Source organism: Trichomycterus rosablanca, chromosome 1 (assembly GCF_030014385.1).
Source record: "Trichomycterus rosablanca isolate fTriRos1 chromosome 1, fTriRos1.hap1, whole genome shotgun sequence".
Lineage (NCBI taxonomy): Eukaryota > Metazoa > Chordata > Actinopteri > Siluriformes > Trichomycteridae > Trichomycterus > Trichomycterus rosablanca.
The window spans coordinates 85,620,112-85,645,280 of NC_085988.1; the positions used below are offsets into that span (position 1 = coordinate 85,620,112).

General features: G+C 39.8%; 1 protein-coding gene across 1 annotated transcript; it reads left to right on the forward strand.

Annotated features, from left to right (window-relative positions):
• The first annotated feature begins 19,225 nt into the window (after positions 1 to 19,225).
• Positions 19,226 to 24,557, forward strand: rps16 (ribosomal protein S16). The gene is made up of 6 exons (XM_062997208.1): positions 19,226 to 19,278; positions 19,363 to 19,414; positions 22,392 to 22,493; positions 22,848 to 22,944; positions 24,220 to 24,267; positions 24,367 to 24,557. The coding sequence occupies exons 2-6, from the start codon at positions 19,367 to 19,369 to the stop codon at positions 24,510 to 24,512; spliced, it is 441 nt and encodes a 146-aa protein (XP_062853278.1). The 5' UTR covers positions 19,226 to 19,278; positions 19,363 to 19,366; the 3' UTR covers positions 24,513 to 24,557.
• Positions 24,558 to 25,169: the final 612 nt, after the last annotated feature.

The window sequence follows — 25,169 nt, forward strand, 5'->3', positions numbered from 1 at the left end:
ATCCATGTGGCGGTTCCTCAAGGTCGCACATATTCGTCCCTACACAGACTGAGATTCCTCCAGAGCTCCTGAACCTTTCCACAAGTATCATGTACAGTAGATGGTGTATGTATGAAGTTTGGAACACGGTGGTGATCCCTGATTCATCGTTGCTTGTACAGACCTGATCATGATTCTTTCACCTGTTACTAACACCAGCCGCACAGATGAACCCTGCGGGTATACAATTACTAATTAGAGCAACAGTTTAGGGAAGGTCCTTTTATTCTGCCCCTTTTTTTTTTTAAGTGTCCGGCACGGAGCCCTGACCTCAGCCCCACTCACCGGCTCCGGGATGAACCGGAACACCAACCGATGTTTTGACTGAACGGGCACAAATTCCCCCATTTATTTTTGAAACGGGGCGTCCGAATACTTTTGACTCTGTTCCCATCAGGACTGTTTTTGTATGTAAATAAAACGTTACAGATTTATGGCTAGAGGAGATAAAGAGGTTTGAGACGCACTGATGACCAGTGGGATGATGCTGTGCTGTGGAGGTGCGTTGTGGGGGTGTTTGGGGGTGTGTGGGGTGTTGGGGGGTGTTCGAGGGGTGTGTGGGGGGTGTTATTTGGTCCTCGCAGGTCCTGTAAATCAGGACAGTTTAGTGAGTCGGCGGCGGTGTGGCGAATCGCGGCGCTTCCTCTCACACCCCGAGATCTCCGAGCTCCATGAGCCTCCAAGAAAAGCATTTACTGTAACTAACAGGCGTCCTCCACCCATTATCACGCCCCCCCCCCAATATCTGTGTGTGTGTGTGTGTGTGTGTGTGTGTGTGTGGACGTTCAGTAAAACGAACGTTTGTGAGAACCTGGACCACACGACCTAAAGTGAAGGAACTTCAGCCGTACTGAACAACTTTGGGATGAATTAGAACATTGACTGGGAAACAGTTCTTGTCTTCTAACATGAGTTCCTGATGAACAGGCACAAATTCCCACAGACAAAGACTTTTGGAAAGCCTTCCTAAGTCTCTGGAGGTTATAGTCTTGGTCTTGTCTTAGTCTCTGGAGGTTAAAGTCTTGGTCTCTGGAGGTAAGGGTCTTGGTCCTGTCTTGGTCTCTGGTGGTTAAAGTCTTGGTCTCTGGAGGTAAGGGTCTTTGTCCTGTCTTGGTCTCTGGAGGTAAGGGTCTTTGTCCTGTCTTGGTCTCTGGAGGTAAGGGTCTTGGTCCTGTCTTGGTCTCTGATGGTTAAAGTCTTGGTCTCTGGAGATAAGGGTCTTGGTCCTGTCTTGGTCTCTGGAGGTAACGGTCTTGGTCCTGTCTTGGTGTCTGGAAGTAAGGGTCTTGGTCCTGTCTTGGTGTCTGGAGGTAAGGGTCTTGGTCTTGTCTTGGTCTCTGGTGGTTAAAGTCTTGGTGTCTGGAGGTAAGGGTCTTGGTCCTGTCTTGGTCTCTGGAGGTAAGGGTCTTGGTCCTGTCTTGGTCTCTGGAGGTTAAAGTCTTGGTCTCTGATGGTTAAAGTCTTGGTCTCTGGAGGTAAGGGTCTTGGTCCTGTCTTGGTCTCTGGAGGTAAGGGTCTTGGTCTCTGGAGGTAAGGGTCTTGGTCCTGTCTTGGTCTCTGGAGGTAAGGGTCTTGGTCTCTGGAGGTAAGGGTCTTGGTCCTGTCTTGGTCTCTGGAGGTAAGGGTCTTGGTCCTGTCTTGGTCTCTGGAGGTAAGGGTCTTGGTCCTGTCTTGGTGTCTGGAGGTAAGGGTCTTGGTCTTGTCTTGGTCTCTGGAGGTTAAAGTCTTGGTCTCTGGAGGTAAGGGTCTTGGTCCTGTCTTGGTCTCTGGAGGTAAGGGTCTTGGTCCTGTCTTGGTGTCTGGAGGTAAGGGTCTTGGTCTTGTCTTGGTCTCTGGAGGTTAAAGTCTTGGTCTCTGGAGGTAAGGGTCTTGGTCCTGTCTTGGTCTCTGGAGGTAAGGGTCTTGGTCCTGTCTTGGTGTCTGGAGGTAAGGGTCTTGGTCCTGTCTTGGTCTCTGGAGGTAAGGGTCTTGGTCCTGTCTTGGTCTCTGGTGGTTAAAGTCTTGGTCTCTGGAGGTAAGGGTCTTGGTCCTGTCTTGGTCTCTGGAGGTAAGGGTCTTGGTCCTGTCTTGGTCTCTGGTGGTTAAAGTCTTGGTCTCTGGAGGTAAGGGTCTTTGTCCTGTCTTGGTCTCTGGAGGTAAGGGTCTTGGTCCTGTCTTGGTCTCTGATGGTTAAAGTCTTGGTCTCTGGAGATAAGGGTCTTGGTCCTGTCTTTGTCTTTGAAGATAAGGGTCTTGGTCCTGTCTTGGTGTCTGGAGGTAAGGGTCTTGGTCCTGTCTTGGTCTCTGGAGGTAAGGGTCTTGGTCCTGTCTTGGTCTCTGGAGGTAAGGGTCTTGGTCCTGTCTTGGTCTCTGAAGGTAAGGGTCTTGGTCCTGGGATTGTGGTAGTAAATGTCTTGGTCTTGTTTTAGTCTCTGGTGGTAAGGGTCGTGGTCTTGGTCCTGGGTCTGTGATGGTAAGGGTCTTGGTCTTGGTCTCTGGTAGTAAGGGTCTTGGTTGTGTTTTAGCCTCTGGTGCTTAAAGTCTTGGTCTCTGGAGATAAGGGTTTTGGTCTTGTCTTTGAAGATAAGGGTCTTGGTCTGCCACAGATTGTGTGGTCTTGGTCTTTTCTTTTTCTCATGTGGTATGTTCATGGTCTTGTCTTAGCCTTCTTGTCAGATGGTTAGTCTTAGTCTTATCTTGGTCTCAGATGGTATAAAGAACATGTGTGCATTTATTCAGCTCTTTGTTCACCTATTTACACCTGAGTGTGATTTGTAGCAGCCAATCCACCTATCGGTATGATTTTGAGAGGTAGCAGGTAATGGAAGTACCAAAAGAAAAACTGCTGGGGTGAACATACCAAACTCCACACAAACAAGAGGTCTCTGGAGATAAGGGTCTTCGTCTTGTCTTTGAAGATAAGGGTCTTGGTCTGGTCTTGGTCTCTGGTGGTAAGGGTCTTGGTCCTGGGTCTGTGGTGGTATGGTTGTTGGGGTTTTTTTGGTCTGATTTGGAGACCTTGTTTTGTTCTTCGCTGGTATCTGTTTTAGTCTTGTCATTGTCTGAGATGGTGTGGTCTGGGTCTTTCTCTCAGATGCTATGGTCTTGGTCTTGTCTTGGTCTTAGATGGTATGGTCTTGGTCTGTCTTGGTTTTAGATGCTATGGTCTTGGTCTTGTCCTGGTTTTAGATGCTATGGTCTTGGTCTTGTCCTGGTTTTAGATGCTATGGTCTTGGTCTTGTCCTGGTTTTAGAAGGTATGGTCTTGTCCTGGTTTTAGATGCTATGGTCTTGGTCTTGTCCTGGTTTTAGATGCTATGGTCTTGGTCTTAGATGCTATGGTCTTAGATGTTATAGTCTTGGTCTTGTCTTGGTCCTAGATGGTATGGTCTTGGTCTTGTCTTGATCTTAGATGGTATAGACTTGTCTTGTGGTATGGTCTTGGTCTTTTCTTTGTCTCATGTGGTATGTTCATGGTCTTGTCTTAGCCTTCTTGTCAGATGGTTGGTCTTAGTCTTATCTTGGTCTCAGATGGTTTAAAGAACATGTGTGCATTTATTCAGCTCTTTGTTCACCTATTTACACCTGAGTGTGATTTGTAGCAGCCAATCCACCTATCGGTATGATTTTGGGAGGTAGCAGGAAATTGAAGTACCAAAGAAAAACTGCTAGGGTGAACATACCAAACTCCACACAAACAAGAATTAAACCCATGTTCTCATCCAGGAGGATCTGAACACATCGTACATCTGCTTTGTGAGTGTGTGTGTGTGTGTGTGTGTGTGTGTGTGTGTGTTACACCAGGAATCTTCATTAACACTTACCAGAACAAACACACACACGTGTCGACCTTGACAAGCTTCATTTCCTCTGCTAACATCTGCCTGAACGTGCTACTGCCTCACACACACACACACACACACACACACACACACACACACAGACACACTGTGTTCTCATTAGCACCTTCCACTGTTCCACGTTCAGGTAAACAAAAGGCAGCGCGGCGGCGTTAGCTACGTGTCAAATGCTGATTGTGAAGAACTACTGCAGCACGGAGAATCTGAGCGTCTGCATCCCGATGCATCTCATAAACTCCAGGTACTTTCCTTCATCCATCCTGCACCATGTGTGTTTAATATCAGCCCAGTTAAACCACCCTAACCCTGCTACCACTGCCCACCACTGCTGGGATCCAGGGTTCCAATCCCCAGTGGTGCTTTCAGATCGTAGGTTGTTTTTCATGATGAATGGGACCCACCGCGACCTTGACCAGGATGAATTGGTGGTAAAACATGAGGATGAAATAAATTGAAATAATGAGAAACAGCGCGGGTCATCAGAGGGGGCACATACTTTTACACACCGCCCCAGACCCTCTCAGACTGATTACTGGCGACCTCATGTGGTCACTCACTAAAACTGCAGCTCACAGCCACAGTGTGTAGGAACCGATCTGATAACTGTCAAGCGATCTTATAATCCACTCACTACACCACAGCACTGGGTGAGTGAATGAACGAGAGAATTGATACATTACTGAATGAATCAGTTCATTAGTGGATGAATGAATGAATGAATTATTGAGTAAATTAATAAATGAACGTGAATAACTGGCGTCTGGTGCTTTTTTCTTCCACAGATGGATTAAATACATGAATTAGTGAGTGAATCAACGACTGAGTAAATAAATGAACGAATGACTAAATGGATGGATGGATGAATGAATGCATAGTTTATTATATGAGTAAATGAATGATTAAATTAATTAATTACTAAATACATTAATTAATTAATTAACAAATTAAAACAAAAGCCAGTAGTAAATGAGTCAATTAATTAATGGATGAATGAATGAAATGAAATGAACGGTGAGTTATACAGTAGTTAGGTGGCAGTAGTGAATGAATGAATAAATGAATGAACGAATGAATTAATGAATGGTGACTTATACAGTAGTTAGGTGGCAGTAGTGAATGAATGAATGAATGAGCAGTGAGTTATACAGTAGTACAGTAGTACAGGTGACAGGTGATAGATGGCAGTAGTGAATGAATGAATGAGCAGTGAGTTATACAGTAGCACAGTAGTACAGGTGACAGGTGATAGATGGCAGTAGTGAATGAATGAATGAATGATGAATGAGCTGTGAGTTATACAGTAGTACAGTAGTTAGAGTTAGGTGGCAGTAGTGAATGAATGAATGAATGAATGAGCTGTGAGTTATACAGTAGCACATTAGTACAGTAGTTAGGTGGCAGTAGTGAATGAATGAATGAATGAGCTGTGAGTTACACAGTAGTACAGTAGTACAGGTGACAGGTGATAGATGGCAGTTGTGAATGAATGAATGAATGAATGAACAGTGAGTTATACAGTAGCACAGTAGTACAGGTGACAGGTGATAGATGGCAGTAGTGAATGAATGAATGAATGATGAATGAGCTGTGAGTTATACAGTAGTACAGTAGTTAGAGTTAGGTGGCAGTAGTGAATGAATGAATGAATGAATGAGCTGTGAGTTATACAGTAGCACATTAGTACAGTAGTTAGGTGGCAGTAGTGAATGAATGAATGAATGAGCTGTGAGTTACACAGTAGTACAGTAGTACAGGTGACAGGTGATAGATGGCAGTAGTGAATGAATGAATGAATGAATGAGCTGTGAGTTATACAGTAGTATAGTAGTTAGGTGGCAGTAGTGAATGAATGAATGAATGAGCTGTGAGTTATACATTAGCACATTAGTACAGTAGTTAGGTGGCAGTAGTGAATGAATGAATGAATGAGCTGTGAGTTACACAGTAGTACAGTAGTACAGGTGACAGGTGATAGATGGCAGTAGTGAATGAATGAATGAATGAATGAGCTGTGAGTTATACAGTAGCACAGTAGTACAGTAGTTAGGTGGCAGTAGTAAATGAATGAATGAATGAGCTGTGAGTTATACAGTAGTACAGTAGTACAGGTGACAGGTGATAGATGGCAGTAGTGAATGAAGGAATGAATGAGCTGTGAGTTATACAGTAGTACATTAGTACAGTAGTTAGGTGGCAGTAGTGAATGAATGAATAAATGAATGAATAAATGAATGAATGAATGAATGAGCTGTGAGTTATACAGTAATACAGTAGAACAGTAGTTAGGTGGCAGTAGTGAAAAAATGAATGAATGAATGAATGAATGAATGAATGAATGAATGGTGACTTATACAGTGATTAGGTGGCAGTAGTGAATGAATGAATGAATGAGCTGTGAGTTATACAGTAGTACAGTAGTACAGGTGACAGGTGATAGATGGCAGTAGTGAATGAATGAATGAATGATGAATGAGCTGTGAGTTATACAGTAGTACAGTAGTTAGGTGGCAGTAGTGAATGAATGAATGAATGAGCTGTGAGTTATACAGTAGTACAGTAGTACAGTAGTTAGGTGGCAGTAGTGAATGAATGAATAAATGAATGAATAAATGAATTAATGAATGAATAAATGAATGAATAAATGAATGAGCTGTGAGTTATACAGTAATACAGTAGTACAGTAGTTAGATGGCAGTAGTGAATGAATAAATGAATGAATGAATGAATGAATGAGCTGTGAGTTATACAGTAGTACAGTAGTACAGTAGTTTGGTGGTGGTAGTAGTGAATGAATGAATTAATTAATTATTTAATGAATGAATGAATGAACAGTGAGTAGTACAGCAGTACAGCAGTTTGGTGATAGTAGTGAATGAATGAATGAATGAATAAATGAATAAATGAATAAATGAATGAATGAACAGTAAGTTATACAGTAGTACAGTAGTACAGCAGTACAGTAGAACAGTAGTTAGGTGATAGTAGTGAATGAATGAATGAATAAATGAATGAATGAACAGTGAGTTATACAGTAGTACAGTAGTACAGTAGTTTGGTGATAGTAGTGAATGAATGAATGAATGAATGAATGAACAGTGAGTTATACAGTAGTACAGTAGTTTGGTGATAGTAGTGAATGAATGAATGAATGAATGAATGAACAGTGAGTTATACAGTAGTACAGTAGTTTCGTGATAGTAGTGAATGAATGAATGAATGAATGAACAGTGAGTTATACAGTAGTACAGTAGTACAGTAGTTTGGTGGTAGTAGTGAATAAATGAATGAATGAATGAATGAATGAATGAACAGTGAGTTATACAGTAGTACAGTAGTTTGGTGGTAGTAGTGAATGAATGAATTAATGAATGAATGAATGAATGAACAGTGAGTAGTACAGCAGTACAGTACTACAGTACTTTGGTGATAGTAGTGAATTAATGAATGAATGAATGAACAGTGAGTTATACAGTAGTACAGTAGTACAGTAGTTTGGTGGTAGTAGTGAAAAAATGAATGAATGAATGAATGAATGGTGACTTATACAGTGATTAGGTGGCAGTAGTGAATGAATGAATGAATGAATGAGCTGTGAGTTATACAGTAGTACAGTAGTACAGTAGTTAGGTGGCAGTAGTGAATGAATGAATAAATGAATGAATAAATGAATTAATGAATGAATAAATGAATGAATGAATGAATGAGCTGTGAGTTATACAGTAATACAGTAGTACAGTAGTTAGATGGCAGTAGTGAATGAATAAATGAATGAATGAATGAATGAATGAGCTGTGAGTTATACAGTAGTACAGTAGTTTGGTGGTAGTAGTGAATGAATGAATGAATTAATTAATTAATTAATGAATGAATGAACAGTGAGTAGTACAGCAGAACAGTAGTTAGGTGATAGTAGTGAATGAATGAATGAATAAATGAATGAATGAACAGTGAGTTATACAGTAGTAGAGTAGTACAGTAGTTTGGTGATAGTAGTGAATGAATGAATGAATGAATGAATGAATGAATGAATGAACAGTGAGTTATACAGTAGTACAGTAGTTTGGTGATAGTAGTGAATGAATGAATGAATGAATGAATGAACAGTGAGTTATACAGTAGTACAGTAGTACAGTAGTTTGGTGGTAGTAGTGAATAAATGAATGAATGAATGAATGAATGAACAGTGAGTTATACAGTAGTACAGTAGTTTGGTGGTAGTAGTGAATGAATGAATTAATGAATGAATGAATGAATGAATGAACAGTGAGTAGTACAGCAGTACAGTACTACAGTACTTTGGTGATAGTAGTGAATTAATGAATGAATGAATGAACAGTGAGTTATACAGTAGTACAGTAGTACAGTAGTTTGGTGGTAGTAGTAAATGAATGAATGAATTAATTAATAATTGAATTAATGAATGAATGAATGAACAGTGAGTTATACAGTAGTACAGCAGTACAGTAGTTAGGTGATAGTAGTGAATGAATGAATGAATGAATGAGCTGTGAGTTATACAGTAATACAGTAGTACAGTAGTTAGGTGGCAGTAGTGAATAAATGAATGAATGAATGAATGAATGAGCTGTAAGTTATACAGTAATACAGTAGTACAGTAGTTAGATGGCAGTAGTGAATGAATGAATGAATGAATGAATGAATGAACAGTGAGTAGTACAGTAGTACAGTAGTACAGTAGTTTGGTGGCAGTAGTGAATGAATGAATGAATGAACAGTGAGTAGTACAGTAGTACAGTAGTACAGCAGTACAGTAGTTAGGTGGCAGTAGTGAATGAATGAATGAATGAATGAATGAGCTGTGAGTAGTACAGTAGTACAGCAGTACAGTATATAGGTGGCAGTAGTGAATGAATGAATGAATAAATGAACAGTGAGTTTTACAGTAGTACAGTAGTACAGCAGTACAGTAGTTAGGTGGCAGTAGTGAATGAATGAATGAATGAATGAATGAACAGTGAGTAGTACAGTAGAACAGTAGTACAGTAGTTAGGTGATAGGTGATAGATGGCAGTAGTGAATGAATGAATGAGCTGTGAGTAGTACAGTAGTACAGTAGTTAGGTGGCAGTAGTGAATGAATGAATGAATGAATGAACAGTGAGTAGTACAGTAGTACAGCAGTACAGTAGTTTGGTGATAGTAGTGAATGAATGAATGAATGAATGAATGAGCTGTGAGTTATACAGTAATACAGTAGTACAGTAGTTAGGTGGTAGTAGTGAATGAATTAATGAATTAATGAATGAATGAACAGTGAGTAGTACAGTAGTACAATAGTACAGTAGTTTGGTGATAGTAGTGAATGAATGAATGAATTAATGAATGAATGAACAGTGAGTTATACAGTAGTACAGTAGTACAGGTGACAGGTGATAGATGGCAGTAGTGAATGAATGAATGAATGAATGAGCAGTGATTTATACAGTAGTACAGTAGTACAGTAGTACAGGTGACAGGTGATAGATGGCAGTAGTGAATGAATGAATGAATGAATGATGAATGAGCTGTGAGTTATACAGTAGTACAGTAGTTAGGTGGCAGTAGTGAATGAATGAATGAATGAATGAATGAATGAACAGTGAGTTTTACAGTAGTACAGTAGTACAGCAGTACAGTAGTTAGGTGGCAGTAGTGAATGAATGAATGAATGAACAGTGAGTAGTACAGTAGTACAGTAGTACAGCAGTACAGTAGTTTGGTGATAGTAGTGAATGAATTAATGAATGAATGAGCAGTGAGTTATACAGTAGTACAGTAGTACAGGTGACAGGTGATAGATGGCAGTAGTGAATGAATGAATGAATGATGAATGAGCCTTGAGTTATACAGTAGTACAGTAGTTAGGTGGCAGTAGTGAATGAATGAATGAATGAATGATAGAACAGTGAGTTATACAGTAGTACAGTAGTACAGCAGTACAGCAGTACAGTAGTTAGGTGGCAGTAGTGAATGAATGAATGAACAGTGAGTTTTACAGCAGTACAGTAGTTAGGTGATAGTAGTGAATGAATGAATGAATGAACAGTGAGTTATACAGTAGTACAGTAGTTAGGTGATAGGTGGCAGTAGTGAATGAATGAATGAATGAATGAACAGTGAGTAGTACAGTAGTACAGCAGTACAGTAGTTAGGTGGCAGTAGTGAATGAATGAATGAATGAATGAATGAATGAATGAACAGTGAGTAGTACAGCAGTACAGTAGTTTGGTGATAGTAGTGAATTAATGAATGAATTAATGAATGAATGAACAGTGAGTAGTACAGTAGTACAATAGTACAGTAGTTTGGTGATAGTAGTGAATGAATGAATGAATGAATTAATGAATGAATGAACATTGAGTAGTACAGTAGTACAGTAGTACAGCAGTACAGTAGTTTGGTGATAGTAGTGAATGAATGAATGAATGAATGATGAATGAGCTGTGAGTTATACAGTAGTACAGTAGTTAGGTGGCAGTAGTGAATGAATGAATGAATGAATGAACAGTGAGTTTTACAGTAGTACAGTAGTACAGCAGTACAGTAGTTAGGTGGCAGTAGTGAATGAATGAATGAATGAATGAATGAATGAATGAACAGTGAGTAGTACAGTAGTACAGCAGTACAGTAGTTAGGTGGCAGTAGTGAATTAATGAATGAATGAATGAATGAACAGTGAGTAGTACAGTAGTACAGTAGTTAGGTGATAGGTGGCAGTAGTGAATGAATGAATTAATGAATGATCAGTGAGTAGTACAGTAGTACAGTAGTACTGTAGTTAGGTGATAGGTGGCAGTAGTGAATGAATGAATGAATGAATGAACAGTGAATTTATACAGTAGTACAGCAGTACAGTAGTTAGGTGATAGGTGGCAGTAGTGAATTAATGAATGAATGAATGATCAGTGAGTAGTACAGTAGTACAGTAGTACAGTAGTACTGTAGTTAGGTGATAGGTGGCAGTAGTGAATGAATGAATGAATGAATGAATGAATGAATGAATGAATGAACAGTGAATTTATACAGTAGTACAGTAGTACAGTAGTTAGGTGATAGGTGGCAGTAGTGAATTAATGAATGAATGAATGAATGAGGTGAGTAGTACAGTAGTACAGTAGTTAGGTGATAGGTGGCAGTAGTGAATGAATGAATGAATGAATGAATGAGGTGAGTTATACAGTAGTATAGTAGTTAGGTGATAGGTGGCAGTAGTGAATGAATGAATGAATGAATGAACAGTTAGTTTTACAGTAGTACAGTAGTTAGGTGATAGGTGGTAGTAGTGAATGAATGAATGAATGAATGAACAGTGAGTAGTACAGTAGTTTGGTGATAGTAGTGAATGAATGAATGAATGAATGAATGAGCTGTGAGTAGTACAGTAGTACAGTAGTACATTAGATAGGTGATAGGTGGCAGTAGTGAATGAATGAATGAATGAATGAACAGTGAGTAGTACAGTAGTTTGGTGATAGTATTGAATGAATGAATGAATGAATGAATGAGCTGTGAGTAGTACAGTAGTACAGTAGTACATTAGATAGCTGATAGGTGGCAGTAGTGAATGAATGAATGAACAGTGAGTTATACACTAGTACAGTAGTTAGGTGATAGGTGGCAGTAGTGAATGAATGAATGAATGAATGAATGAATGAACAGTGAGTTTTACAGTAGTACAGCAGTACAGTAGTAATAATGTAGTAGTAATGAATGAATGAACAGTGAGTAGTACAGTAGTTTGGTGATAGTAGTGAATGAATGAATGAACAGTGAGTTATACAGTAGTACAATAGTTAGGTGATAGGTGGCAGTAGTGAATGAATGAATGAACAGTGAGTTTTACAGTAGTACAGTAGTACAGCAGTACAGTAGTTTGGTGATAGTAGTGAATGAATGAATGAATGAATGAATGAATGAATGAACAGTGAGTTATACAGTAGTACAGCAGTACAGTAGTACAGTAGTTAGGTGATAGTAGTGAATGAATGAATGAATGAATGAATGAATGAACAGTGAGTTATACAGCAGTACAGCAGTACAGTAGTTAGGTGATAGTAGTGAATGAATGAATGAATGATTGGATGAGCTGTGAGTAGTACAGTAGTACAGTAGTTTGGTGATAGTAGTGAATGAATGAATGAATGAACAGTGAGTTATACAGTAGTGCAGTAGTTTGGTGATAGTAGTGAATGAATGAATGAATGAACAGTGAGTTTTACAGTAGTACAGTAGTTTGGTGATAGTAGTGAATGAATGAATGAATGAACAGTGAGTAGTACAGCAGTACATTAGCTAGGTGGCAGTAGTGAATGAATGAATGAATGAATGAATGAACAGTGAGTTATACAGTAGTGCAGTAGTTTGGTGATAGTAGTGAATGAATAAATGAATGAACAGTGAGTTATACAGTAGTGCAGTAGTTTGGTGATAGTAGTGAATGAATGAATGAATGAACAGTGAGTTTTACAGTAGTGCAGTAGTTTGGTGATAGTAGTGAATGAATGAATGAATGAACAGTGAGTTTTACAGTAGTGCAGTAGTTTGGTGATAGTAGTGAATGAATGAATGAATGAATGAATGAATGAATGAGCTGTGAGTAGTACAGCAGTACAGTAGTTTGGTGGCAGTAGTGAATGAATGAATGAATGAATGAGCTGTGAGTAGTACAGCAGTACAGTAGTTTGGTGATAGTAGTGAATGAATGAATGAATGAATGAATGAGCTGTGAGTAGTACAGTAGTACAGTAGTTTGGTGATAGTAGTGAATGAATGAATGAATGAATGAATGAGCTGTGAGTAGTACAGTAGTACAGTAGATAGGTGATAGTAGTGAATGAATGAATGAATGAATGAATGAGCTGTGAGTAGTACAGCAGTACATTAGCTAGGTGGCAGTAGTGAATGAATGAATGAATGAATGAATGAGCTGTGAGTAGTACAGCAGTACAGTAGTTTGGTGATAGTAGTGAATGAATGAATGAATGAATGAATGAGCTGTGAGTAGTACAGCAGTACAGTAGTTTGGTGATAGTAGTGAATGAATGAATGAATGAATGAATGAGCTGTGAGTAGTACAGTAGTACAGTAGTTTGGTGATAGTAGTGAATGAATGAATGAATGAATGAATGAGCTGTGAGTAGTACAGTAGTACAGTAGATAGGTGATAGTAGTGAATGAATGAATGAATGAATGAGCTGTGAGTAGTACAGTAGTACAGTAGTTTGGTGATAGTAGTGAATGAATGAATGAATGAATGAGCTGTGAGTAGTACAGTAGTACAGTAGATAGGTGATAGTAGTGAATGAATGAATGAATGAATGAGCTGTGAGTAGTACAGTAGTACAGTAGTTTGGTGATAGTAGTGAATGAATGAATGAATGAATGAATGAGCTGTGAGTAGTACAGTAGTACAGTAGTACTGTAGTTAGGTGATAGGTGGCAGTAGTGAATGAATGAATGAATGAATGAATGAATGAACAGTGAATTTATACAGTAGTACAGCAGTACAGTAGTTAGGTGATAGGTGGCAGTAGTGAATTAATGAATGAATGAATGATCAGTGAGTAGTACAGTAGTACAGTAGTACAGTAGTACTGTAGTTAGGTGATAGGTGGCAGTAGTGAATGAATGAATGAATGAATGAATGAATGAATGAACAGTGAATTTATACAGTAGTACAGTAGTACAGTAGTTAGGTGATAGGTGGCAGTAGTGAATTAATGAATGAATGAATGAATGAGGTGAGTAGTACAGTAGTACAGTAGTTAGGTGATAGGTGGCAGTAGTGAATGAATGAATGAATGAATGAATGAGGTGAGTTATACAGTAGTATAGTAGTTAGGTGATAGGTGGCAGTAGTGAATGAATGAATGAACAGTTAGTTTTACAGTAGTACAGTAGTTAGGTGATAGGTGGTAGTAGTGAATGAATGAATGAATGAATGAACAGTGAGTAGTACAGTAGTTTGGTGATAGTAGTGAATGAATGAATGAATGAATGAATGAGCTGTGAGTAGTACAGTAGTACAGTAGTACATTAGATAGGTGATAGGTGGCAGTAGTGAATGAATGAATGAATGAACAGTGAGTAGTACAGTAGTTTGGTGATAGTATTGAATGAATGAATGAATGAATGAATGAGCTGTGAGTAGTACAGTAGTACAGTAGTACATTAGATAGCTGATAGGTGGCAGTAGTGAATGAATGAATGAACAGTGAGTTATACACTAGTACAGTAGTTAGGTGATAGGTGGCAGTAGTGAATGAATGAATGAATGAATGAATGAACAGTGAGTTTTACAGTAGTACAGCAGTACAGTAGTAATAATGTAGTAGTAATGAATGAATGAACAGTGAGTAGTACAGTAGTTTGGTGATAGTAGTGAATGAATGAATGAACAGTGAGTTATACAGTAGTACAATAGTTAGGTGATAGGTGGCAGTAGTGAATGAATGAATGAACAGTGAGTTTTACAGTAGTACAGTAGTACAGCAGTACAGTAGTTTGGTGATAGTAGTGAATGAATGAATGAATGAATGAATGAATGAATGAACAGTGAGTTATACAGTAGTACAGCAGTACAGTAGTACAGTAGTTAGGTGATAGTAGTGAATGAATGAATGAATGAATGAATGAATGAACAGTGAGTTATACAGCAGTACAGCAGTACAGTAGTTAGGTGATAGTAGTGAATGAATGAATGAATGATTGGATGAGCTGTGAGTAGTACAGTAGTACAGTAGTTTGGTGATAGTAGTGAATGAATGAATGAATGAACAGTGAGTTATACAGTAGTGCAGTAGTTTGGTGATAGTAGTGAATGAATGAATGAATGAACAGTGAGTTTTACAGTAGTACAGTAGTTTGGTGATAGTAGTGAATGAATGAATGAATGAACAGTGAGTAGTACAGCAGTACATTAGCTAGGTGGCAGTAGTGAATGAATGAATGAATGAATGAATGAACAGTGAGTTATACAGTAGTGCAGTAGTTTGGTGATAGTAGTGAATGAATAAATGAATGAACAGTGAGTTATACAGTAGTGCAGTAGTTTGGTGATAGTAGTGAATGAATGAATGAATGAACAGTGAGTTTTACAGTAGTGCAGTAGTTTGGTGATAGTAGTGAATGAATGAATGAATGAACAGTGAGTTTTACAGTAGTGCAGTAGTTTGGTGATAGTAGTGAATGAATGAATGAATGAATGAATGAATGAATGAGCTGTGAGTAGTACAGCAGTACAGTAGTTTGGTGGCAGTAGTGAATGAATGAATGAATGAATGAGCTGTGAGTAGTACAGCAGTACAGTAGTTTGGTGATAGTAGTGAATGAATGAATGAATGAATGAATGAGCTGTGAGTAGTACAGTAGTACAGTAGTTTGGTGATAGTAGTGAATGAATGAATGAATGAATGAATGAATGAGCTGTGAGTAGTACAGTAGTACAGTAGATAGGTGATAGTAGTGAATGAATGAATGAATGAATGAATGAATGAGCTGTGAGTAGTACAGCAGTACATTAGCTAGGTGGCAGTAGTGAATGAATGAATGAATGAATGAATGAGCTGTGAGTAGTACAGCAGTACAGTAGTTTGGTGATAGTAGTGAATGAATGAATGAATGAATGAATGAGCTGTGAGTAGTACAGCAGTACAGTAGTTTGGTGATAGTAGTGAATGAATGAATGAATGAATGAATGAGCTGTGAGTAGTACAGTAGTACAGTAGTTTGGTGATAGTAGTGAATGAATGAATGAATGAATGAATGAGCTGTGAGTAGTACAGTAGTACAGTAGATAGGTGATAGTAGTGAATGAATGAATGAATGAATGAGCTGTGAGTAGTACAGTAGTACAGTAGTTTGGTGATAGTAGTGAATGAATGAATGAATGAATGAATGAGCTGTGAGTAGTACAGTAGTACAGTAGATAGGTGATAGTAGTGAATGAATGAATGAATGAATGAGCTGTGAGTAGTACAGTAGTACAGTAGTTTGGTGATAGTAGTGAATGAATGAATGAATGAATGAGCTGTGAGTAGTACAGTAGTACAGTAGTACTGTAGTTAGGTGATAGGTGGCAGTAGTGAATGAATGAATGAATGAATGAATGAATGAATGAACAGTGAATTTATACAGTAGTACAGCAGTACAGTAGTTAGGTGATAGGTGGCAGTAGTGAATTAATGAATGAATGAATGATCAGTGAGTAGTACAGTAGTACAGTAGTACAGTAGTACTGTAGTTAGGTGATAGGTGGCAGTAGTGAATGAATGAATGAATGAATGAATGAATGAACAGTGAATTTATACAGTAGTACAGTAGTACAGTAGTTAGGTGATAGGTGGCAGTAGTGAATTAATGAATGAATGAATGAATGAGGTGAGTAGTACAGTAGTACAGTAGTTAGGTGATAGGTGGCAGTAGTGAATGAATGAATGAATGAATGAATGAGGTGAGTTATACAGTAGTATAGTAGTTAGGTGATAGGTGGCAGTAGTGAATGAATGAATGAACAGTTAGTTTTACAGTAGTACAGTAGTTAGGTGATAGGTGGTAGTAGTGAATGAATGAATGAATGAATGAACAGTGAGTAGTACAGTAGTTTGGTGATAGTAGTGAATGAATGAATGAATGAATGAATGAGCTGTGAGTAGTACAGTAGTACAGTAGTACATTAGATAGGTGATAGGTGGCAGTAGTGAATGAATGAATGAATGAATGAACAGTGAGTAGTACAGTAGTTTGGTGATAGTATTGAATGAATGAATGAATGAATGAATGAGCTGTGAGTAGTACAGTAGTACAGTAGTACATTAGATAGCTGATAGGTGGCAGTAGTGAATGAATGAATGAACAGTGAGTTATACACTAGTACAGTAGTTAGGTGATAGGTGGCAGTAGTGAATGAATGAATGAATGAATGAATGAATGAACAGTGAGTTTTACAGTAGTACAGCAGTACAGTAGTAATAATGTAGTAGTAATGAATGAATGAACAGTGAGTAGTACAGTAGTTTGGTGATAGTAGTGAATGAATGAATGAACAGTGAGTTATACAGTAGTACAGTAGTTAGGTGATAGGTGGCAGTAGTGAATGAATGAATGAACAGTGAGTTTTACAGTAGTACAGTAGTACAGCAGTACAGTAGTTTGGTGATAGTAGTGAATGAATGAATGAATGAATGAATGAATGAACAGTGAGTTATACAGTAGTACAGCAGTACAGTAGTACAGTAGTTAGGTGATAGTAGTGAATGAATGAATGAATGAATGAATGAATGAACAGTGAGTTATACAGCAGTACAGCAGTACAGTAGTTAGGTGATAGTAGTGAATGAATGAATGAATGATTGGATGAGCTGTGAGTAGTACAGTAGTACAGTAGTTTGGTGATAGTAGTGAATGAATGAATGAATGAACAGTGAGTTATACAGTAGTGCAGTAGTTTGGTGATAGTAGTGAATGAATGAATGAATGAACAGTGAGTTTTACAGTAGTACAGTAGTTTGGTGATAGTAGTGAATGAATGAATGAATGAACAGTGAGTAGTACAGCAGTACATTAGCTAGGTGGCAGTAGTGAATGAATGAATGAATGAATGAATGAACAGTGAGTTATACAGTAGTGCAGTAGTTTGGTGATAGTAGTGAATGAATAAATGAATGAACAGTGAGTTATACAGTAGTGCAGTAGTTTGGTGATAGTAGTGAATGAATGAATGAATGAACAGTGAGTTTTACAGTAGTGCAGTAGTTTGGTGATAGTAGTGAATGAATGAATGAATGAACAGTGAGTTTTACAGTAGTGCAGTAGTTTGGTGATAGTGAATGAATGAATGAATGAATGAATGAATGAATGAGCTGTGAGTAGTACAGCAGTACAGTAGTTTGGTGGCAGTAGTGAATGAATGAATGAATGAATGAGCTGTGAGTAGTACAGCAGTACAGTAGTTTGGTGATAGTAGTGAATGAATGAATGAATGAATGAGCTGTGAGTAGTACAGTAGTACAGTAGTTTGGTGATAGTAGTGAATGAATGAATGAATGAATGAATGAATGAATGAGCTGTGAGTAGTACAGTAGTACAGTAGATAGGTGATAGTAGTGAATGAATGAATGAATGAGCTGTGAGTAGTACAGCAGTACATTAGCTAGGTGGCAGTAGTGAATGAATGAATGAATGAATGAATGAGCTGTGAGTAGTACAGCAGTACAGTAGTTTGGTGATAGTAGTGAATGAATGAATGAATGAGCTGTGAGTAGTACAGCAGTACAGTAGTTTGGTGATAGTAGTGAATGAATGAATGAATGAATGAATGAGCTGTGAGTAGTACAGTAGTACAGTAGTTTGGTGATAGTAGTGAATGAATGAATGAATGAATGAATGAGCTGTGAGTAGTACAGCAGTACAGTAGTTTGGTGATAGTAGTGAATGAATGAATGAATGAATGAGCTGTGAGTAGTACAGTAGTACAGTAGTTTGGTGATAGTAGTGAATGAATGAATGAATGAATGAATGAATGAGCTGTGAGTAGTACAGTAGTACAGTAGATAGGTGATAGTAGTGAATGAATGAATGAATGAGCTGTGAGTAGTACAGCAGTACATTAGCTAGGTGGCAGTAGTGAATGAATGAATGAATGAATGAATGAGCTGTGAGTAGTACAGCAGTACAGTAGTTTGGTGATAGTAGTGAATGAATGAATGAATGAGCTGTGAGTAGTACAGCAGTACAGTAGTTTGGTGATAGTAGTGAATGAATGAATGAATGAATGAATGAGCTGTGAGTAGTACAGTAGTACAGTAGTTTGGTGATAGTAGTGAATGAATGAATGAATGAATGAATGAGCTGTGAGTAGTACAGTAGTACAGTAGATAGGTGATAGTAGTGAATGAATGAATGAATGAATGAGCTGTGAGTAGTACAGTAGTACAGTAGTTTGGTGATAGTAGTGAATGAATGAATGAATGAATGAATGAGCTGTGAGTAGTACAGTAGTACAGTAGATAGGTGATAGTAGTGAATGAATGAATGAATGAATGAGCTGTGAGTAGTACAGTAGTACAGTAGTTTGGTGATAGTAGTGAATGAATGAATGAATGAATGAATGAATGAGCTGTGAGTAGTACAGCAGTACAGTAGTTTGGTGGCAGTAGTGAATGAATGAATGAATGAATGAGCTGTGAGTAGTACAGCAGTACATTAGCTAGGTGGCAGTAGTGAATGAATGAATGAATGAATGAATGAGCTGTGAGTAGTACAGCAGTACATTAGATAGGTGGCAGTAGTGAGCACACTCCCCGCGCTCCTCTCAGTAGAAGAAGCCTCCTCCTCCGCCCCTGCATTAGCGGCTGTGAGACCCCGGATCTCTCTCTTCTTCCGGTGCTGGAGTGATCGCGCTGTGTAAGATTAGCTCTGTGTATAAGCGCTATATTTTTATATCTAAATCTCTTATTTTCAGCTCTAATCTCTTGTATCTGATTGTAGAATCATGCCGGCTAAAGGACCTTTACAGTCTGTGCAGGTTTTCGGGCGCAAAGTGAGTAAATAAACTCGTTATTGTTTTATCAGCGCGTTTCGGCTAACGGTGCTAAGCGGCTAACCGAGCTAACGTGTTAGCATCGTTAGCACGTGTCTGCTCTAAATGTGCACGTGGACGTAAACGTATTTAATGTGTTTATAATCCGGATGTGTTTTTTTATTTATGTTTTATTACGAACTCCAGATGTGTTTTATTGTTGTTATTATTATTATTATTATTATTATTATTATAATAGCAGGTTCGGTGAATCGGTGCGGTCTGTTAGCCAGCGAGCAACATCTAACACGATTTAATGATATTAAAGCATCAGTCCGGATTCTCCTCTGGTTCTACAGTATAATTATTATACTAATACATATAATAATAATATTGGGATTTTGCACGTTAAAGTAGTACATAAACTGCTTTAAATGTCACCTAGCTCACTAAAGCACACACATGCTTCGTGATCAGATACTTTTCATACTATTAATAATAATATTAATATAATCAGGGCTTTATTTCACCTTATTTCATCTTAACATGTACAAAAACTACAAGAACAAGAACTTTTGCTGCTGATCTGTGCACTCGTTACTTCAACGTTCAGTTAATAGAAGTGTGTATGATAGACAGGCAGCTAGACTGATGGATGGACAGATGTGTGGATGGATAGACAGTTAGACAGACTGATGGATTAATAGACAGATACAGATGGACAGACAGACAGACGGATAGATTGGTGAAAGATAGATAGACAGGTAAATAGACAGACAGATGGATAGACGTGTGGATGATAGCTAGACAGATGGATGTATGGGTGGATAGACAGACTGAGATAGACTGATGGACGGATAGATAGACAGACAGATGGATAGATGGATAGATGGACGGGCAGATAGACAGCTGTATGGATGGATAGACGGAAGGATGGACGGACAGACATGTATAGATAGACAGATGGATAGATAGATGTATGGACGGATAGATAGACAGACAGATGGATAGATGGACGGGCAGATAGACAGCTGTATGGATGGATAGACGGATGGATGGACGGACAGACGTGTGTATAGACAGACAGACATGTATAGATAGACAGATGGATAGATAGATGTATGGGTGGATAGACAGACTGATAGATAGATAGACAGACAGGTGTATGGATAGACAGACTGATAGATAGACTGATGGACGGATAGACAGACAGACAGGTGTATGGATAGACAGACTGATGGACGGATAGATAGACAGACAGGTGTATAGACAGACAGATGTATGGATAGACAGACTGATAGATAGACTGATGGACGGATAGACAGACAGACATGTGTATAGATGGATGGACAGACAGACAGACATGTATAGATAGATGTATGGGTGGATAGACAGACTGATAGATAGACTGATGGACGGATAGACAGACAGACATGTGTATAGACAGATGGATGGACAGACAGACAGACATGTATAGATAGATGTATGGGTGGATAGACAGACTGATAGATAGACTGATGGACGGATAGACAGACAGACAGGTGTATAGACAGATGGATGGACAGACAGACAGACATGTATAGATAGATGTATGGGTGGATAGACAGACTGATGGACGGATAGACAGACAGACAGGTGTATAGACAGATGGATGGACAGACAGACAGACATGTATAGATAGATGTATGGGTGGATAGACAGACTGATAGATAGACTGATGGACGGATAGACAGACAGACATGTGTATAGACAGATGGATGGACAGACAGACAGACATGTATAGATAGATGTATGGGTGGATAGACAGACTGATAGATAGACTGATGGACGGATAGACAGACAGACATGTGTATAGACAGATGGATGGACAGACAGAACTTTATTAATCCCATAAGGAAAGTGAGTTATTACCTCAGCTCAAAATACATTAAAGCAAAAAATATTGAAGTACACAAGTAATAAAGTACAAAACTATGTAATTAAATACATAGAATATGAAGTTTCATATCAACCACTTTAAAATGTGTAATTGGAGTAAATATTAGCAGATGAGATGATAAAACCATCAGCTTCATAATGAAATGTGATTATTAAATGATCCCTAAATAATAAACATGATGGAGAAATCTCTTCTCATTATTATTCATGCGTTTCAGCCACAACAGTTACTAACGGGTGTAATAAATCAATCACAGGAAGGAAATTGCATCCCTCCAACTGTGCAGTAACAGTTTAGGGAAGGACCTTTCCCGTTCCAGCATGAAGAAAAGCTGGGGTTAAAAACCTAGCGGCTCCAGTGTCCTGCACGGAGCCCCGACCTCGGCCCCGCTCGATTTACGTTTTTAACCAAGACGGCTCACGGTAGCGTGAGAGTGTACGGTCCGAGCAGTCGAGGGTCAAGGGCCTTGCTCAAGGGCCCAGCGTTGGTGACCTACCTGGCAGTGGTGGGGCTTGAACCAGCGACCTTTCGATTACTAGTCCGGTACCTCAACCACTAGGCTTCAAGTGCGCTCGAGTCCAAATACAAATGCTGTCATCTTCTGACTTAAAGGGGCACAAATTCCCACACACAGACGCACTTCAGTATTACAGTCTTGTAAGAGGCTTTTTTAGATGCCACTGTTGGGCCCCTGAGCAAGGCCCTTAGACTGTGTAGTAGAACCTTAAAATGGTGCAAACACGGGTCGGTTCTCTGAATTAGCACCAAGGTTCCACAGAGCCTGAACGGAACCAGTTCGAGATCCAGGCCTAATGTGCATGTGACCTATGGGAACTGGCTACGACTCGATCCTTTAATGAGAAGGTCCTGGGTGCTTTATGTGTGTAGTTTGCATGTTCTCCCCGTGTCTGTGTGGGTTTTCTACCGGGAGCTCCGGTTTCTTGATGTAACGAAGCAACCCAAGTGTTTAAAACATGACGATAAAAATCCTAATAAATAAATAAATACGTTTTTTTATTTATTTATTTATTTTATTGATTGATTGATTGATCGTTTCAGAAAACAGCCACGGCTGTCGCCCACTGCAAGAGGGGAAACGGGCTCATCAAGGTGAACGGCCGACCTCTGGAGAACATCGAACCCGCCACCCTGCAGTACAAGGTGCGTACACGCTCTCTTATTCTTAATAGCTTCTGATCCGGGTGACCGGAGCACGCGCGTTCACGGACTCCGAGGTGTTTGAGCATGTTCTCCTCGCTATCAACTATCCATGTGTGTGGTAGGACTGAGGTTCTTTCTAAGGCTTTAAGTATTATGACGGGTTTTAACGGTAGTCAATCGGAGCCGAGTGGAATACTACCACCACTTCATACTACCAAGCTTCGAGAGTCCACTGTTCCATGTGACTCGGTTCGCCCGGCGTTATCGATACGGGCACAGAGAAGTCAGGTTCGCGAAGGAAACGAAGAACTCATGGGTTGTGGTGTCTCTGTGTGTGTGTGTGTGTGTCCTCAGCTCCTGGAGCCCGTCCTGCTGCTGGGAAAGGAACGATTCGCCGGCGTCGACATCCGCGTGCGCGTCAAGGGCGGCGGCCATGTCGCCCAGGTCTACGGTAACGCGGCGCTTCCTTTCTTCGGGGTCCACGTGTCTCACTGTACACCCAAATCCAGGACCCCTCGTATCGTGTCGGTCTGTTAGCACGTACAAGGGGGGACGGTCGGTAGGTGTCGGAGCAAAGCGAGAGGGTCCGAGTTCTGACCACTGAGACGTAGCCAGTGAAGCCTGTCCGGTTTGAGGACATCCATACGTTCCCTCCTAATGAAGGAAGATGAGCTGTATACGGGGCTTTTAATATAGAATCAGGACATGCGTGAAATAGCAGCATGGAGAACATGCTGAAGTGCCAGGACACCGGCGCAGTCTAGTGATTTATCACAGTAACAACAGATGTAGGTACCAGGAATGAGAGACGCGTTGAGCCGTAACATTAAAACCACCTCCTTGTTTCTACACTCACTGTCCATGTTATCCAGCTCCACTTACCATATAGAAGCACTTTGTAGTTCTACAATTACTGACTGTAGTCCATCTGCTTCTCTACATGCTTTGTTAGCCCCAGTTCATCCTGTTCTTCAAAGGTCAGGACCCCCACAGGACCACCACAGAGCAGGTATTATTTAGGTGGTGGATGATTCTCAGCACTGCAGTGACACTGACATGGTGGTGGTGTGTTAGTGTGTGTTGTGCTGGTATGTCACTGCTGGACTGAGAATAGTCCACCGACCAAAAACATCCAGCCGACAGCGCCCCGTGGGCAGCGTCCTGTGACCACCGATGAAGGTCTAGAAGATGAGCGACTCAAACAGCAGCAATAGATGAGCGATCGTCTCTGACTTTACATCTACAAGGTGGACCGACTAGGTAGGAGTGTCTAATAGAGTGGACAGTGAGTGGACACGGTGTTTAAAACTCCACTCATACCAGCACAACACACACTAACACACCACCACCATGTCCTGACCACTGAAGAACAGGGTGAAAGGTACTGGAGGTACTGCAGCATAGAAGTAGGATAAAGTAGAACGTCTTATCACTTTATTGTTGTTATTTGTTGGTGTATCCATGCTTGTTTGGCAGCTGAGGTCAGAGCTCAGGGTCAGCCAGTGAAAGGGTTAAGGGCCTTGCTCAGGGGCCCAACAGTGCCAGCATCTAATCAACAGCTACCACTGTTTCTAGTAGGAGTAGCAGTCTGAGACTTACTAAGTAGGTTCTGAGGCACAGAACTTATTCTAGGGAAGTGGAAATGACTATGTAAAGGTTTTTATAGCTTTTATTAATGTTTAAACTTTTTAATAATCGTTGTCCTTCTTCTTTATGCCCCCTGCAGCTATTCGGCAGGCCATCTCCAAAGCCCTGGTCGCTTACTATCAGAAATGTAAGTGTTTTGGTCACTGTGCTGATTTTAAACGATGAGTTTTCGGATGCAGACGTGTGACGCGTTAACTCTTATCTTTCCGTCTCCGATCTGTCTCAGATGTGGACGAGGCCTCCAAGAAGGAAATCAAGGACATCCTGATCCAGTACGACAGGACCCTGCTGGTGGCCGATCCCCGCCGCTGCGAGTCCAAGAAGTTCGGCGGTCCCGGAGCTCGCGCCCGCTACCAGAAGTCCTACCGTTAATCCGGCCGTGCCGTTCTCTTACAATAAACATGAGGAGAAAATAAAGTTCCTGGTGTGGTTCCTTATTCATCTAGATATCGTGTACACGGGGCTGGACAAAATAATGGAAACCAGCTAGGGTGGGGGCAGGGGGTTGATTTGTGTGTTTTAGTCACAGATGCAGTGTTGAGCAGCTGAATAGGTTAAAAAAAGCTCTGATCAGGAGGTTTTAAAGCAACTAACAGAGTTCCAAACAGGCTTACAAGTGGTTTTGTCCTCTGCTGTCCTTTATATATTTATTTGTTTTGTCCACCACTAGAGGGCGCCACTGTTTATAATACAAATTCCAGCATGGTGTTAATAAGTTCATTTTTACACTACCATGTTCCTGGTCAGGGTCATGGTGGGTCCGGTAATGCACACTTCCTGGTGTGGTTCAATTTTATCTAGGTATCATGTACACAGGGCTGGACAAAATAATGGAAACCACTTGGGATGGGGACGGGGTTGATTTTTATTTATTTGTTTTATTTATTTATTAAGTGTTTGGGTGTTTTAGTCACAGCTGCAGTGTTGAGCAGCAGTTGGCTTTAAAAAAGCTCTGATAATTAACAAGGCATTTTAAAGCAACTAACAGAGTTCCAAACAGGCTTACAAGTGGTTTTGTCCTCTGCTGTC